The sequence below is a fragment of the Embiotoca jacksoni genome, unplaced genomic scaffold (genome assembly GCF_022577435.1).
Source record: "Embiotoca jacksoni isolate LCO1_2020_lvr unplaced genomic scaffold, fEmbJac1.0.p SCAF_10, whole genome shotgun sequence".
Lineage (NCBI taxonomy): Eukaryota > Metazoa > Chordata > Actinopteri > Embiotocidae > Embiotoca > Embiotoca jacksoni.
In genome coordinates, this window is record NW_027185230.1 from 3,049,497 (window position 1) to 3,067,552 (window position 18,056).

Here is an 18,056-nt window from a genome sequence, read left to right on the forward strand (position 1 = left end):
TAAGACTGACGGTAAAATTTAGATGAAGATCATCTGTTGTTTGTGTCTTAAAAATCCTGCAATTAAAATGACTCAGCAGAAAGCTGCAGTTGTACAAGAGTCACATTGATAGGCCGGGTATAACAATATAGGACTCTGTCATCAGCATAGAGGGGGGTGTTACCAGTGCGTGAATGTAACACATTGGCTGCTTTTGTACGACGGGAATCTTTTCGTAGTTCAGAAAATGGTTCGAGGAAGTATCTTTATTAATGTGTTAGCACTGCAGAACTGAGGACCATCGTAATGCCTTCAATGCCGTTTTAAGACACTTTTAAAGCTCCTACTTCACAACAGAAACTTTAGCAACAAGAGAAACTGTGGAGGCACGTGAACCCCCATGTTGAAGTTGTATGTCACACAATAGTAATACTGTCTATACCAACTGCCGGCCAATTTACACCACTTCAGTGTTCCTATTTGTGGTGCCAATGCAAACAGAAAAAAAGCTGTTAAAGGTATGTAGTTCTCAGGGAAGCTCCCTAGTAGGTAGTTTCTGTGAGGGAGTCCCCAGAAATGTTTGGTCTGAAAGCGTCCTAAAAATGAACAAGACAGAATCCTGAATAGATCCTTGCATGCTACTTTGATCAAGTAAAAAGTTCAGTTATACCGTGTATAAGTTTATAGTGTAAATAATAAATGAGACCAAGTTATTTTCGACGGAACATATCTGAAGTGACAAGGCATAAAAACTTTGAAAGATTTTGGGAGGAAGGTACTTTATATTTCTCAAAATTAAGCTAAAGAAACAAAAACAAAAATCTTTGAGGCTTTGGCACTACAGTTACTCCTGTTCTCTTCATGTATGGAATATTGTATGGAAACAGAAACAGATGGAGTCTTGTGTATCTAAGAAAAATATTTCACAGAACTCGTCTGACTTCAAAGTTGATTTTCCTTTTGAAATCAACTTAGCTAGCATTGGTGTCTCGCAAATGGTGGCAAATCTTCAGTTCTGTTTCAGACTGTTCTAATCTTGAGAAAACAGTATTTTCACATCATCCTCTGAAAACATAGCTGCTTTACAATTAAGCAGAGACTCTCCTGATACCTTAACCCTAACAGATGTATTTATCCAGATGTTTATCATCGTCGAGAAATCAATGTACAGAATTTGAATATGTTTGCGAGGGTTACATCTCAACAAGTACACTTAAGCAGAAACCAGCATTGTGGCCTGTGAGATTGGAAGATTAAAATAGATACAAAGATAGTAGGTTCAGGTTCTTGCAATAGCTGCTTTACCAATGAGTAAAAGCACTGAAAGAATCAGAAAACAATTATTAGGCTCCATCCCTTATGTCCACTTTGCATCATTTCAGAAATAATTTTCAAAAAAATCTGTTCTACAACATAATTTTTTTCCCATATTTCAACAGTGAATATGTGTTCCTCACCATTGTTAGTGATGAGATGAAGAAAAGACAGACTGTTCCCAGTGATATGATGCTGATATGTAATTATTCCTTGAGCACAGAAAACAACTTTTAAAATGAGGTCTGTATCTTTTCAAAACACGGATTTCACATTTAAGTCTGTTTCAGCTCTTCTGAAACTAATTACTGCAGTGTATATCTGTTGGAAACATTTTGTTGGACACCATACTGAATTTTTGTTTTGTCCATGGCTTTTTTTGAAAGTCTTAAAATGTGTCTTGAGCCTCGGTCAGTTCCTTAATTTATTCTATCTTTTTTTCTGTATCTTATATTCTCTTTTAGGTCCATTGCTGTGTGATGGACGAGTGACACACCTCCTCTTTCCTCTGCTCCTACTCTTGCGAGTTCCCCTATTATTCAGCTTTGGTGAGCGCACCTGCCCCAATAGCTGCCGATGTGAGGGAAAAACCATCCATTGTGATTCATCTGGATTTTTAGATGTCCCGGAAAACATCTCGGTAGGCTGCCAGGGCCTCTCCTTGCGCTACAATGAACTGCACACCCTGCTACCGTATCAGTTTGCTCACCTCAGCCAGCTTCTCTGGATATACTTAGACCACAATCAAGTTTCAGCTGTTGACAGTCGGGCATTCCAGGGTGTCCGCAGGCTTAAAGAGCTAATACTGAGCTCCAACAGGATCACATCCCTACACAATTCAACATTCCATGGAATTCCTAACCTTCGCAGTCTGGACTTGTCCTACAATAAATTGGAAATCCTGCAGCCAGGTCAATTCCATGGCTTACGAAAACTTCAAAACCTTCACCTAAGGTCAAATGGTCTCTCCAACATCCCAATCCGAGCCTTCCTGGAGTGCCGAAGTTTAGAGTTTCTGGATTTGGGCTACAATCGAATCAAGGCTCTTACGCGCACCACATTTTTGGGGCTGCAGAAACTGATGGAGTTGCATCTGGAGCACAACCAGTTCTCACGGATCAACTTTTTTCTGTTCCCACGCTTAGCCAATCTGAGATCTCTCTATCTGCAGTGGAATCGCATTAGGGTGGTCAACCAGGGCCTTCCATGGACTTGGTACACACTGCAGAAACTTGACCTGTCTGGAAATGAAATACAAACGCTGGACCCAGCTGTGTTTCACTGCTTGCCCAACCTTCAGGTCCTAAATCTGGAATCCAACAAACTGTCCAATGTGTCTCAGGAGGCAGTGTCCGCATGGATATCACTGACATCCATAAGCCTTGCTGGCAACATGTGGGATTGTGGAACTGGCATTTGCCCACTTGTTGCCTGGTTAAGGAATTTCCGGGGCAGTAAAGACACCACTATGATATGCAGCAGCCCAAAGTATCTCCAGGGAGAAAAAATCATGGAGGCTACAAGGAACCATGGTATTTGCGAGGAAACTGATTACATACTGACGGAAACACCCTCACCAATGTCAGAGTTAATTTCTGAAGCCACTGCTGAACCAACCTTTGCCCCCACTAGTGGCTCTCCACCAATGCCACCAACCAACAGCTTTGGTCCTCTCCCGCCATACAGGCCTCGACCTATTCCTCATCCTACCTTTCCAGGACATATGAGCAAAGACCCTAGAGAATCAGTGGATCACACTCAACCCACATACATGCCACCCCCAGAGATGGCGCAAATGACTCTGCACAAAGTGGTGGTGGGCAGCGTGGCAATCTTCTTCACCATGTCCCTAATCTTGACAATTATCTATGTGTTGTGGCGGCGCTACCCAGGTGCAACTAGGTTGCTGCAGCAGCGATCCGTGGTGGGACGGAAGCGTCGCAAAAAGAGTCCAGAGCCAGAGCAGAACCTCAGCTCCCAGCTCCAAGAGTATTACATGAGCTACAACCCTGCTGCCACACCAGAAGCATTGGAGGTGCTAGGCAATGGCACTGGTTCCTGCACTTGCACAATATCTGGCTCCAGGGAGTGTGAGGTATGACCCATCGCATCAGCCTAAAAATAAAAACTAAATCAAAATACAAGGCTCGACAGAGAGGTAAATCCTTTATCAAGTCTGCCCTATAAAAACACATTTTTGAATCACAGCTAAGCACTCTTTACTCCTCATTCATAACACGCTTGACTTCAAATGTTAGATGTCTCCAATTATTCCAATTTTCACTTTTAAAGTGAACCCTAATGTGAAAAATAGAAAACAGCTAATCTGATACAGAAGAAGAAATCTGAAACATGTGTTCAGAGGGCTGCATTATAACAATAATGCAATACAGCATTTTATATTCTCTGAAGTTAATTGAGTGTGGCTTTAATTACTTCCGCATGTTATTTATCTCTGTATTATTCATTATCTACATTTTATTTTCAAAGCTGTACTTGTGAAATTGTTATGTTGACTCTAAGGGACCAAGAATAATTGGATACGGTCTAACTAATTTGTACACACCACTCCACATGAGCATGGCATGGCTCACATGTATTGAGGAATTTCTTTGACTTTTGTGTTGTGTGTGTGTGTGTGTGTGTGTGTGTGTGTGTGTGTGTGTGTGTGTGTGTGTGTGCGCATGTGTGCGTGTGTGTGTGAGCTGGTACATGAATTTGTGCCTACTGAATTTATTTCTCTGGGAGTATTTTATATTACTAATCCAAAACTGCCAAATTAACATTCCATTCAGCTTGTTGTTATAACTAACATTTTCTAATTCAAAACTGTGAACAATGAAGTACATTGGTATTGACCAGTCAAATGACAAAATGGGTGGAACTGCTTGGGTGCCCTTTAGCAGATTTAAAAGTGGAATTTATTAACTTGCTCATCACAGGTTAAACATGCATTATAGATGTCTAAGATTTGTGATCTGCACTGTGCTTTGTGTCTGTTCACTGTAACTGCCATTCAATGTCAAACAGAGTTTGTCTGGTGCAGAGCACACTTCTTCACTTGGGGAGATTTATGATAATCTGCACAGCGGTGGGGGGGCAGTATGGAAATCCCAAAGTTTATGATATGGCTTAAACCTGAATCCCTCTGCTGTGATAAGGAGTATGTTTATTAAACCAGGATAATTTCATGCAACCGCATGAAACATTTTTTTTGTCTTGATGTGAAGTCAGCCTTCCGAAACAGTGGGTGCACACCAATGACATATTCACCAATGAGTCCAGAGTTTAAAAATTAAAAAAAAGCAAAAACCTGACTTCACAGTATATAATATACCAAGCCAAATTGTAAGTTCTCTCCTAGTTACTAAATATATAGTCTGACTTATATTCTGACTTAACAGAGACTTGGTGGGCAAAATGGATTATGATTCTATATTCTTAACTAGAATATATTATTTTTATTCTTAAATTTGGCAAAATTCATTATCTCAGGATTGTGAAGTCCCATTATATTAATCAAATGGCAGTACAATAACGATTTGCAATTCAAAACCCTGTTTCCCAAAAAGTTGGGATGCTGCATAAAATGTAAATAAAAACAAAATACAATGATTTGCAAATCTCATAAACCCATATTTAATTGCAAAAAGACCAAAGACAACATATCAAGTGTTGAAACAGAGACGCTTTTATTGTTTTATTAAAATATGAGCTCTTTTTGAATTTGATGCCAGCAACACGTCTCAAAAAAGTTAGGACAGGGGAAACAAAAGACTGGAAAACCTGTGTAATGCTAAAAAAAAAACAAAACAAAAAAAAAAAAAAACACCTGGTTCAACATCTCACAGCTAGTTAGGTTAATTGGCAACAGATCAGTAACATTATTGGATATAAAAAGAGCATTTCAGAGGCACAGTCTCAGCAGTGAACATTATGAGAGGTTCATCATTCTGCGAAAGACTGTGTCGGAAAATAGTGCATAATGTTTCTCAATGTAAAATTGCAAAGAGATTTGGGATTTCATTATCTACGGTTCATAAAATCATTAAAAGATTCAGAGAATCTGGAGAAATCGCTGTACACAAGGGACAAGGCTGACAACCAATATTGGATGGCCGTGATCTTCGGGCCCTTCGACAGCCCTGCATTAAAAACAGACACAATCTGTGACGGAAATTATTGTCTGGGTTAAGAAAAACTTCGAGAAAACATTGTCTGTGAACGCAGTTCATCGCTTCTTCCACAAATGCTAAAAACTACGCCTTCTCTGGGCTCGATCTCATTTAAGATGGACTGAGGCAAAGTGCAAAACTGTCCTGTGGTCTGACAAATACAAATTTGTAATTATTTTTGAGAATTATAGATGTTGCGTCCCCTAGGCTAAAGAGGAGAGGGACCAACCAGCTCGTTATCAGCGCTCAGTTAAAAAGACAACATCTGAGATGGTACAGAGATGCATTAGTATACATGACATGGGTTGCTTGCACATCTGGGGAGGAACCATTAATGCTGAACGATATATACAGGTTTTGGAGCAACATATGCTGCCACCCAGACAACGTCTCTTTCAGGGAAGGTCTTGCTTATTTCAGCGAAACGATGGCAAACTGCATTCTGCACATAATTCAACTGCATTGCTTTCTACTATAAGAGTCCGGGTGCTAAATTGTTCTGCCTGCAGTCCAGACCAGTCTCCAATTTTAAAAAATTGGCGCGTTATTGAAATGAAAAATATGAGAGGAGACCCTGAACTTTTGAGCAGCTAAAATTATATCGTATACAATAATGGGGCAACTTTTTACTTCCAAAACTCCAGCAACTGGTCTTCTCAGTTCCCAGACATGTACAGAGGGTTGTAAAAGAAGTGATGCAAAACAGTGGTAAACATGCCCCTGTCCCAACTTTTTTGAGACGTGTTGCTGGCATCAAATTCAAAATGAGTATATATATATTTTTTTTTATAAAACAATACAATTTCTCAGTTTCAACACTTGATATGTTGTCTTTGGTCTGTTTGCAATTAGATATGGGTTTATGAGATTTGCAAACCATTGCATTTGTTTTTATTTACATTTTACACAGCTTCCCAACTTTTTCGTAAACGGGGTTATACAAACAGAGACATTTTAACTGCAAGGCAAAGCTTTCTTGTCATATTCTGCATTTCATTAACAATCTCTGTTGTTTTGTGTAGTAAAATAGTCCAACCTCACTAAATTTTACATATTGTACCAATAAATTCTTATTATAAATATACCTCATTGTAGTTTTTCATTTACCATCATAAAAAAAGCAAAATTATTCTGCAGGGATAATTCATTATGTACAGCACAACATATATATTATTTCTGTGGGAGAAGTCAGCATTACTGCAATGGGAAGCAGAAGTGAATAGAGAACAAATCAACCGACTCAGTTAGTTCTGTGAAAGTCATAACTCTTGGAATTGACAATAGAGCATTTCAAGCTTCTGCCTTTTTACATCAACTGTAAAATTGCTCTCCAGCTCCAACTTGCACTTATGGCAGTTTGTTTGATACAACTTTCCTCATGCCTTGTATTCAGAAGAAAAGGTTGACAGATACAATGCAGCAAGATTACTTTTACGATAAGCCTTAACATTTGAAGCTATAATGGAATTGTTGTGATCGCAGTGGATTACAATTTTACAGATAATGTATGAAGGCAATTCTAAAAGGCCATTATAAAGCAAGTATTGAGACCAAATTGATTTCTGCAGCTTGCGCAGCAGAAGATGTCTGTTCAATTCTACATCACTGTCAGATTTCTAGACATGAATCTGCAATTTTTGTTCACAATCTGTATGCCCAGGATTTCATTAACTAGAAGCTAATCAAGAAATCAGTGACTGGTACTATTTCGTTGGTGCTCTCCGAGTGAAGGACCACTTGAAAGGTTTAGTCCTGTGGTGGTTAAAGGGCGAAACCAATGTTAAATCTAAAGCCAATTAGGATGTTATTCATCCAGCAGATCTGGACTCTTTTCAGGAAGGCAGCAATTCCACTTTGGTATTTATTCAGTTTCAATTGCAACACATGTCTCCGAGGTAGGGCGGAGAAGTTGTGATTTATTTTTCCAAAAGCTCGTTATGGTTGCTGATGAAAAGCCAATGTTGTGTGATGACATGGGCCGCAGCCAGGTTGAGTGTATGTCATAGAATCTCAGTGTTATCCAGAAACTACTGATCACACACGTAAGCAAATCACACTTTTGTATTTGTAAATAGAGAGCTGGACTCCTGTGCATGCACAACTATTACTAAGCTGCTCTCCAGAGAACAAAAACACAGTTAAGAGTTTGCTCAGTATAAACAAACCTGTGGTTGCTTAAAATATCAGTTAATTATAAGTTGGCAACCCGGGCCTAGTGTTTCTAGACCCAAAGCTAATGTGTGAATATGTTAAAGGTCTGGTCCGCCTTTATAGGGAATTGTTTACAGTTGTTGCATCTTACTGACTGTAGACCTCGGGTTAATTTTGAAACCATTGGAGCAACCTTTAACCAATCAGCATGGACCATTATGTGGCAGAGCCAGGGTATGCAAACATTGCTTTAACACCAAAGATTTAAATTTGTGCTGAGGAAGGCCATCCTACTAGCTTTTGTTCAATGACGTTTAATTCTGATCCATAATACGGTGACCTCCATGGTGTAAAACCAATGGCGTTGAGAGGAGGGAGAAGGTATGATGGTGTTAATGTCACTGTACAGAGGAATGGAGGAGAAGTGCCTCACTGACTTCAGTGTTATCCATTTTTATTCCCTAAACCAGCTGGGACTTGGATAAAAACCTCAAGCTCGTGAGGAAATTGAAATATTGCAAAATAGTCCAAAGCATAAGGTGGTTGCTTTGTGAGGGGGAAAAAAAATATAAGGATTAGTTTGACGTCTATTTAAAGGAAAAATGAATGTGTTAAAGCTGTCATTTATCTACATTATAAACAGTTGAAAAAGATAAAGAGACCTAGGTGTAGGCAGTGGTCTGTATAGTCTCTCAGCTTACTGTGTTAATCATCAGTTTGCAGCTTAACTGCAGTTTGCCACAAAGCAAAAGAGCTGTTCTCATTCTCTCTTCTAAGCCTGCAAAATTGCTGCAGCAATCAGTGTCAGTGTATGGTTTCACTCTACATACCCATAATCCATATCTCATCATCTCAAAAACAATCTCTCCTTTTAAACATTGCCGACGGCTGTTACTGTAGTTTGTTTGGGGGTGTTCTACACTGTTTCTTAATTCAGGTGGTTAATAATTGAGAAGCTGGAGTCAGCCTGGTTAGTTTGATGAAAGTGCCATCTAGCTGGTCGGCACAGCTGGCTGTGCCTTTCATTAGGATTCTGTGCAGTGCCATCAGTCCCATGTGGATGGCAATGTGGAGGAACAAAAGACAATACAACGCATATAGTCCACTGTGGCTGGAATTCAATGATTGTTTAGATTGACACAGAATGGTATTAGAGCCCAGCTGGCTCTTTCACTTTGGTCCGAAAGTGTCTGAGTCATGAAACTGCTAAATTAAAAGCTTTTGCAAATCCAGACGTTTATTAGCATTCAGCCAGGCTGATGAGGCTGCTGCTGAGGTTGAGAGTTTGCTGAGATCACCAAAAAACATTAACTAATGCAACATTCATATCGTGTAGTATATAATGCAAATGTGAGCGGGTGTCTTGTGTACTGTCGGAGTTGTGATAAGTTTCTAACGGCTACAATATTTCTTGGAAAATGGATCCCACTAATGACTGCAAAACCATTACCTCAGGTAAATCCGATATTAATACCAATACAATCACCCAATTAAAAAGGAGACAAATATGTATACGCTCATATTATATGTGGTAGGGATAATGATTAAATTCTATTATATTGAAACTGTCATTTCAGTGAAATTTCAAAATTGTAAGAGCCACAATTTCAATTATAATTTACATAATTAACATTGTCCTAATAGCCTGCAGCAGGGTGCAGTGAAAACCATAGGCTGCAATGTCAACCTTTGCAGCAAATGTTATATTGTTATGTATGTTATATTGTTGGTCATATATTTTCTGCACATATGTCTGCTGTACTTGTGCTCGACACAAAGATGTTTCATTGCAGAAGAATCAACGCCAAAAATATAGAGTGGGTCATCACCCTCTGACCAGAAGTCTGACCAGGTGTTTTCTACATAAAAGATTCATAGATATATACTGTGTATCTCTGCCACCATCATATTGTAGCCTGGTTCTAGCCAGTTGAAACACATCAGAATGTGATTTTTAACATGGCACAACACTGTTAAAAACACTATATATATTTTTGTTGTAAATAATTTGGGAATGGAGATGTGTGAATGATTTACTCAAAATGTAATTATGAACAGAATAGTGAATATGGACAAAACTGTGTAATCTTTGTTATAATTATTATTTGCCATTGATTAAATCTATTTGCGGATAAACTTCCTGTCTGGATAGGCATTTTGAGACGTAGCTTCCTTTCTTCAATATGGTGGCGGCTTTCATGCATTGCTGCAATGAATAGCCAATGCTGTACGTATGTATTTAAAAATATCTATATGACACCAAGTTGGTACCTCTGTAGTTGTACAGTGTACATAACAAAAAGCTGGTGAACATAGTTTTGGGATCTCCCACTTTAACATTTAAGCATGTTTTACTCTTTCAGCAGCCCTAAATCTGATTGAAGCTGCTCATCCTGTCAGTCTGTGAAGCTAAAATGAACGTTAGCTCAAGCAGTGACACTGCAGAGCTGTCACCAGTATCACAAGGTCGTCAGTCTGATATGAAAACATTGAAACTGTGGGAAACTTTGACAAAGCCTTATGTAGCTGATACTTCAAGCACCACTGTCAAGCACCATGATGCCATTATACTTGAGAATGTTTGAGTGATGTTAAATATATCTATAATTAGATGACTATAGTTTATTTGGAAGAGACTTTTCCCTGATTTTCACAACAAGCAGCCACACCTAATTCTATACATACAAAAATAAAAAACAAATACAGGACTGTAGTTTCTGCAGACAATAATCGCTTTTTAAATCAGAGTCACAACTAAAGTCAGTAAAATCACTATTCCAAATGAAAACGTCCATCCCTGATATTTTTCTTTAACTTGTTACAACAGTTGAAAATATTTTATACACAAATATCATATACTGCTGTTGTGGTGAGAATGCAACATAATATCTAAAGGTGTAAGTTGTCCCACCTTTTCCTGACTCAGAAAAATGTCGATCATGCATTATCTGTAGACACGTTCATTAGAATGCTAAATAAGTGAACACAGCCGTCAGGGTGAACCACGTTCATCTTTAAAATATACTAAATGCACAATCAGTGCTAGCGTTGGATGCAAAGTAAGTACATCAGGTCGCACTAGTCAACTCCCTATGGCTATAATGTATCAGTGATGGTATTAAAATGAGGACAAATTATTTTCCCTGTTTCTTTTCTAACAATGTGATTCACATACGCCGTCTCCCATAAAACTGGGTCGAGTTTTATGAACTGATAAACTAGGTTAGAAGTTTCATTAATTTCAGAAAAAAATGAACATAATTCATGGTATTGTGTTCTTGACATATTGAGTTATTTGGCAATATCTCACTGTATTTCAACCACAACACTCTTATGTCAAAGATATTGATGTTCAGCGGCGAAATGGTTCCACTTTCTGCCACACTGACAGATTAAGGAATACCACAAATGGTTTGACAGGTCATTACATCACTAAAAATGACACATCTTAATGTCACAAGAACAATGTCAGCATTAAAAAAATAGACTGAATCATAATAATGGAGTACGGTACTTGTCTGACAAAGCTAATGGGCCAAACTAAAATAGCAGGTGCAAAAGGTGCCGTACCAAAGGGCTGAAATTTGATCCAACCAAAACAGGTGGTTTCGGTCCGGATCAAGCTGAACAGTGGTTAGGTTTGTTTGTAGTGTTGAAACTCTTTTTGGATGGTTCAAACCAAATTGAGGCAGGCTATAATCACACATTAAACAATCAAAGAAAAACAAAAAGAAGAGAAGTACAAATGAGCCACAGTAGCACATGTGAAGCTGGGGACACAAGTATTTAGTTGTAATTTTGTGCAACAAAAAACAAATCTAAATTCGATATAAAAACGCCCAAAATTTTACTTATTTTCAGAGAGGAAAATAAGCGCTGGTGGCAACAAAACTAATCTGCTCTTTCATTTTTCTCCATTCAAGCAGAAAAAGCTCCCGACCGAAATGACAACAAGCCGGTGTCAAATGTACCTCTAAAAAAACAATCTGTGTGTATGGGGAAGTGAAAACGACAGGACGTAGGTACAGTATGTTAGGCAGAACCCAAATTACCAGATCACATGTATATAATGCAACCAAAACATGAACCTTGTTCCGGACTTTCAGGTGATAACAGTTGAGATTATGCCTCGTATTAGAAAAAAAAAAAAAAAGGATTGTTGTTTGTTGTTTAATGTGTTTAAAGCTTAAAAAAAAAATACAATGTCCATCATTAATTAGTACCGTACAGAATAAGGAAATAAATCATACCATGTGTAGCTTTGACAGGGCTGGTAAAAGGATAGAAATGCTTGTCTGGGGTAAACAGTCTAAAAAAAAAAAAAAAAAAAAAAGCAGCGTTAGGTAACTGAGGTTGAGATTGTCTCTCGTGTGAGAGAGAAATAAATTGATTTGCCAGTTCACCGTTTCTCTTTGGTCTTTCCTCAGGCGCTCCCTGCATCTGGGAGATACTGTGCCCCCCCCCCAAGCCCTCTTTGCCCCCACAGACAGCTTTGAAGAGAGAAGAATGTCACACAGCCAGCCACAGCGCTCACTTTGCATGTCCCCTGGCTAATTTCCCCTCCAGCCACGTTCCACTTGACAGGCGTTCCTCCAAAAACCATTTAGAAGAACACTTTCATTTTCCGCTCCCTCTCCCCTTTACCTCATCAGTTTTAAGGAACCATTAAGAGCTTAAGTGCAAGCAGGCGTACACTACTGAGAAAGATCTCAATGAAAATACAGTAAGTCTCACACTCCAGTCGTTTGCTCTCACTTTTTACCCCCTCTCCCCAACCTTCTCCCTTGTAGGCACTTCAAACCGCTTTTAATATGTGCATCATGAAATCCTCTCTAGTCGTAAATTATTAAATTCCTAATTTCTGTGATTGAGCAAGAAAGAGTTTTAAAATATTGAATTATTAAGAGGCTTTTATGGTCAATAGACAGCTTTCTGTGTCTGTTCGATGCGGTTTTTAAACTCGCAGTGTCTAGCGCTCGAGAGAAAGCAAGTTCATGCTGCTTCTGCCAGCCAATAACTGAACTGTCCTTAGGAGCAACGGGGGGCTAATGAGGGTAAGATATATGTTGCGCTGCTCAGCCCAAGTGTCTTTCTGGTTGATAAAGCAGAGACAAACTGAGAAACGTCTTCATTTATCGTCATTTAAAAGTGCAGACGGTTAGAATGGCTGCCCGTACGACAATGTCAGCAAAGCCCCTTAGTGTGGAGTGTTTCCACTCCTTCGGTGCAACAACCTCTTAACCATCTCAGAGGGGCAATTTCATGCCCTCTTTCCTCGATTGCTGGGTCATCCTCAAAAGAACTCAATGCGAGCTTATACAGGATGCGTGTACGGCGATGTTGTGAATGTGGCTCTTTACCCAAAGGTCTCCTCTGCTACCACACGCAGAAATACAGTCAAACACCCTCGGCACAAACCTCAATGAATGGTGTATTCTGAGCAGCATCTGGAGCCTGGTGTGGCCCTGCAGCTAAGACAAATAGGGATCTTCTGTTTTACTGGATATCACAACAGAAACACAGAAAGAGCAGATTTTTGAAAGTGTGTGTGTGTGTGTGTTTGTGTCTTCGACTAAAAAGGGGGGGAAAAACATCTCAGTGGCACCTTATATAAAAGATCCACCCCCTCTTTTGCCCTAAATTGAATTTTATAATCTGCTACCTGCCCCACTCACACACACACACACACACACACACACACACACACACACACACTTTTTCCCTTTGCCGCCGGGCTTTGGCAGCCGCTGTACACTTCATCCTCAGATAACAGTAGCATCAACCCACCCACCTTCACTTGTTCTGTCAAAAACACACAAACATCTCATTCTACCACAGTCTTAATAACCGCAGCGATGACACACACGCACATACAAGTGCTAAAATGTGCAGATACAAAACGGGAATGAGTGTAACTCCCTGTATCACAGCATTACAACGCTGCACAGAGACAGTCTGCCTGCACACGATCACACAGGCAACTCGATGCATAGAATGTAGTAAATATGTAACATGGCGCGGAAGACATTTCTTAATTAATTATCATTGTGACGGAAATGTATTTAAAATAATATTTGCTCTTTTCAGCTTCTCAAATGTGCCACTTAGGAGTGGAAAAACATCAGAGATGATGGTGAATGATTTCCATTAAAGGATCCCTAGTCTCAAACTCTAGTAGTTCCTGTCGCATGCATGCTCAGCATATTAAACCTCTCGGTCACCAAGAAAAACAGAATAAAATCACTTAGAATCTGGACAAAATCAACTTTATGTTACATCTGATCCGTTAAAATTCTTAAACGTCGACTTGTGAGCTCTCGTCACATGTTGCATAGGTAAATTAATTGGTTGCAGTTCCACCAAAGAGTCATTTTCTGACTTTTTTAATTTTTAATAATTTTACCGGCAGGGCTAAAACCGGTTTAAAAATAGATTAAAGGACAGTTGCATATACGTCTACGTACTTACATATACGTGTTATCTAAATACGATACTGAGATGCCAAACGTGTGATCATTTGGCAAATTAGGTTGCAATCAGTCCTGTCAACAGCTGACTCAGTCAAAGGATTTAAACTCAAGAGGCAACTGTTTTGATAATTGGTAAAAATCAACATAACCCTTTTTACATGAGTAGGATTGTTTCATAAAGGACTTTTCATTGTAATGGAGTATTTTTATGTTGCTGTATTGATACTTTTATTTAAGTAAATTATCTGAATACTTCTTCCACCACTGCATCTAACACAAGTAAAGCGGTGCAAAAATGGGTGCTGAGGACAAAGCCCAAAAACCAATAAAACGATGAGATACATGTGTGATTGGCTCAGGAGCCAATCAAGGGCCCACACATGGGGCCGTCCCTGTTCGTACATATTGCTGTCTCGATTGCTGTTGCTCATCATCAGAGAAGCAGAGACTTTCAGCCGCTCTACTCCTCTTTTTGAAGAAATTGTGGTGCAGTTATAAAAAAAAAAGAGACCGTTTCAGATTAAGTAGCAAAGCTGAGTTGTGAGATGGACTGTGTTGGCTTTTCTGATTCAATAGCTGAGGAAATGTAAAAGTCTTCTCTTGTAGGAGTTAAAGCTCAGTGCAGCAAGCTAGACAATGACATTACTGTTGTGTAAGCTGTATTGTGCCTGCAGATACACCCAATACTGTGAATGATCCCCAGACAGCACTGGTCTGACATGACAATAAATAGTAAATAGAGAGAAAGTCTTCTGGGTTTATTATATACTGTATCGGGTCTGTCTGTGTGACAAAACAAATCAATATGAGGATGACACCTTGGCTTTGGGAGAGTGTAACTGTATATTTATCCACCTGATCTTCTGACATTTTATTGAGCAAGCAATTAACTAAGAAAAAAAAAAGCATTAGTTGCAGACCCACTCTTGTCAATACAGGCCTACTGTATATACAGCAGACAAACGCCACAATCTACATTCCAACTTAAATTCAACCAAGGCAAGTTTGTCAGATCAATTTGTTATTTTTCAATGTTACACTCTTAAAATTCCCTTTTTTTCCCCCCTGTGTTTCCTTGGTTTCCCTCGCAGCAATAACAAACCACTTGAATATGAGGACAAAGATATCCCCCTAATTTGACTACGTGAGACTGCTGAAGCTTCATGTTAGGTTCAGCTGAACTTCAGAATACATTTATTTTTGGAACGAGGGCTGTGGAGTGCAGGCACCACAAGGTATTGCCTCACAGAAAGTATGGAGAGGGCTGATAAGACTGATTACAGAACTCCATGCCTCTCTCAGCACAGACAAATGCGGTATGTGGTCGCTTCATATAGGACACATCCAGACATGTGAATCTTTTTGGAAACGAGACTAAATGCTCCTTCTTACACTCGTTGCGAAGTAGGGGGAAGGGACATGCGGTTTGTATTTCCCTGTGTGGCATCCAGGTTGCTTAAATAGCAAATGTACTCGTGACCATCTGACTATCCATGGTTGTGTTGGTCTTAAAACTAGGTGTGGGCAAGTGCATTGTTGGTACATTACTATCTTGAGGCCATATAAATAAATTGTGCAACTGACCAACAAAAACCTGGTCTCACGTCCGTGGTGCAGCTTTTTACTATTATGTTAAGGGCACATCAATGTGTGCCTACGTAGGCGGGTGTACAATTATGGGGCCGGAACAGTGATGGTATAGTTTGTCGTAAAAATTTGTAATTTGGCATAAAAAACAAACCAAAAAAAACAATCTTGAAACAAAAACAGGAATAATTGGCATTGAAACATTTCCATCAAAATGTTTTTATTGGCACTGAAACAAGTATTGGCATTGAACAAATAATTATCTGTAAAATAAAATACAATCATTCAAAAATCATAATCTTAAAATCTCACTAGCTTATTTTATTTTGGTACTTTTTGCATTATGATGTGTTTTTCTGGATGTTCTGCTGGTTGGCAGAGGTTCGCTGTAACCTTTTTATATATACAGTCTATGCCTGGAACAAGTACGAATTTAGCTAATATATGTTATCTTGCTAATACACGTCAGCAAGCTAACCTGACGTACATCAGCGCTCGTTCCAGCGGACCGCTGACAAACCAGCATTACGTCAATTAAAAGTTAACTTTAGCCCGGCTTGGGGAACTCTATATGAACAAATAACAGCATAGAAAAAGAGACAATTGTGGGTTTGGGAGTTGCAGTGATACTAAAATGCCATGTCAAAATGCTGCAGAGACATGCAAACGTGCAAAAGAAACCTACAGTGAGTCAAACTATTATTGGGCACATCAATCTGCATACACCAGATCTGTTTACTCTGCAGAGAAGCATTCGTTCCTACTACTTGGCGAAAGTGCCATTTTAATAGCAATGCACATAGCAAATAGCAAGGTGAAGTGGTTCTGGCTATTAAATAGAATTGATAATGACTCTCTGATTGGTTTATTTCATTTTAGACCCAAAATGCAACCCACTAAAATAGCAAAAGTGGATTTGGACACACCTTAAATGCACTTCCACTATGTGCTTTAGCATTTAGATACTTAAAAAAGAGCCCTTAGAATCAACAGCGCTGCCAGCAGCTCTGTGAGTCTGTGTTCATAGCACTGCAATGCTCACAATGACAATGCTAACATGCAAATGTTTAATCTTTAGCAGGTATAAAGTTAACAAACTGGCAAATTGAAATTTTGACCTGATGAGACATTAAGGGACCACCACAACTATTGATCCCGAGGGGAACATGAATGTTCAGTTGTCATGGAAATTCACCGAGGTCTTGCGGTGACAATTTTTGAACCAAAGGTTTCAAGCTGGTGCTTCTAGAGGAAACGCAAAACCAGTAGTCTCGGGACAATTAGGGTCTATAAAGCATTTATACCAATCCATTAAATATTTGGTGAAGTATTTTAGTGTGAACCAAAGTGGTGGACCGATAAATATATAATACATAACGTAAGGATGTTCTTTTCTCATTATGATGCCATTGATTATGTTGCACTGAACTTTTGAAAAAGTTCTGAAATCCTAAATTGGTACTATGACTTTTCATGATTAATCATTTGAAATTATAATAATTTGTACACAGAATGCTCATTAGTTGGAGTCCACTGGTGTAACATTATATTCCTACAGGGAATGAGCATCAGCACCCTTCAAACCATTTGTCCTGTTAAAACTTCCCTTGATACCTGTGATACCTCGTTTTATTTCTGACTGTGAGCAAACTGAGTTTAGACAATGTGGGAACATAAAAAGCCGCAGGAAGTCAGCTGGAATGAAAACGGGGACCGAGTGTTATTTACATCAAGAAGAGCTTGGTGACTAATGTGCAATCAGGAAAAACGTGGCATGAAATCACCTTTATGCGAAGAGAGCAGGGCTTCCAGCTATGACCAGTTTACCCTAAATCTGAAGGATTGCGGCAGAGTTGTGTCTGCCAGCCATACTGTACTTCATGATCCTTGAAACTGTGTGCTACACATACAAGCTCTTAAACGCTTCATTCAGCTCGTCAAAAGAGTGGAGGTATTCAAAAATAGTTTAGTCGGAGAATGTGGGTTCATGAGCTTTGAATAGTTTACATTGTTGTTTGGCAATGGTCATCCTTTTGTACCTTTTTGCTGTAAATTGTTGAATTATTTTTTTTCCCCCTAAAAATACTGTTTGCAGTATGTTTTTTTTTCACTCTTGTCACATATATTTTGATTTCATAAGGCTCTTTTTCTTCAAATGTTTGAATTATTAAAGTGTGGTTTTCATAGGGGAGCAGAGACACATTTGTGGAGATCACATATTTTTTAATGGTTCCCTATAGGCATAATAATAATTTGCCAGAATTGGGCAGAATCCCCTGCCACTCATAGAAGCTAGTGCCTGTTATCCAACATACCGATGCTGCCTAAACCCGCTTTTGTACTTCAAGTCAACCCTGTTAGTTTAAAAAATTCACACTCG

The 18,056-nt window shown here is 39.1% G+C and overlaps 1 protein-coding gene across 2 annotated transcripts in view; it reads left to right on the forward strand.

Moving 5' to 3' along the window:
- lrrtm4l1 (leucine rich repeat transmembrane neuronal 4 like 1) overlaps nucleotides 1–18,056 on the forward strand; it is a 58,347-nt gene that overhangs the window by 18,885 nt on the left and 21,406 nt on the right. The window contains exon 2 of one of the 2 annotated variants that reach the window (XR_011178896.1): nucleotides 1,758–3,451. Coding sequence is in view for 1 of the 2 variants with exons in the window: in XM_069161882.1 (XP_069017983.1) it covers nucleotides 1,758–3,388 (1,631 nt within the window). In the remaining variant the exon portion in view is untranslated. The remainder of the gene's footprint in view (nucleotides 1–1,757; nucleotides 3,452–18,056) is intronic. The other variant, XM_069161882.1, reaches the window with a different exon arrangement.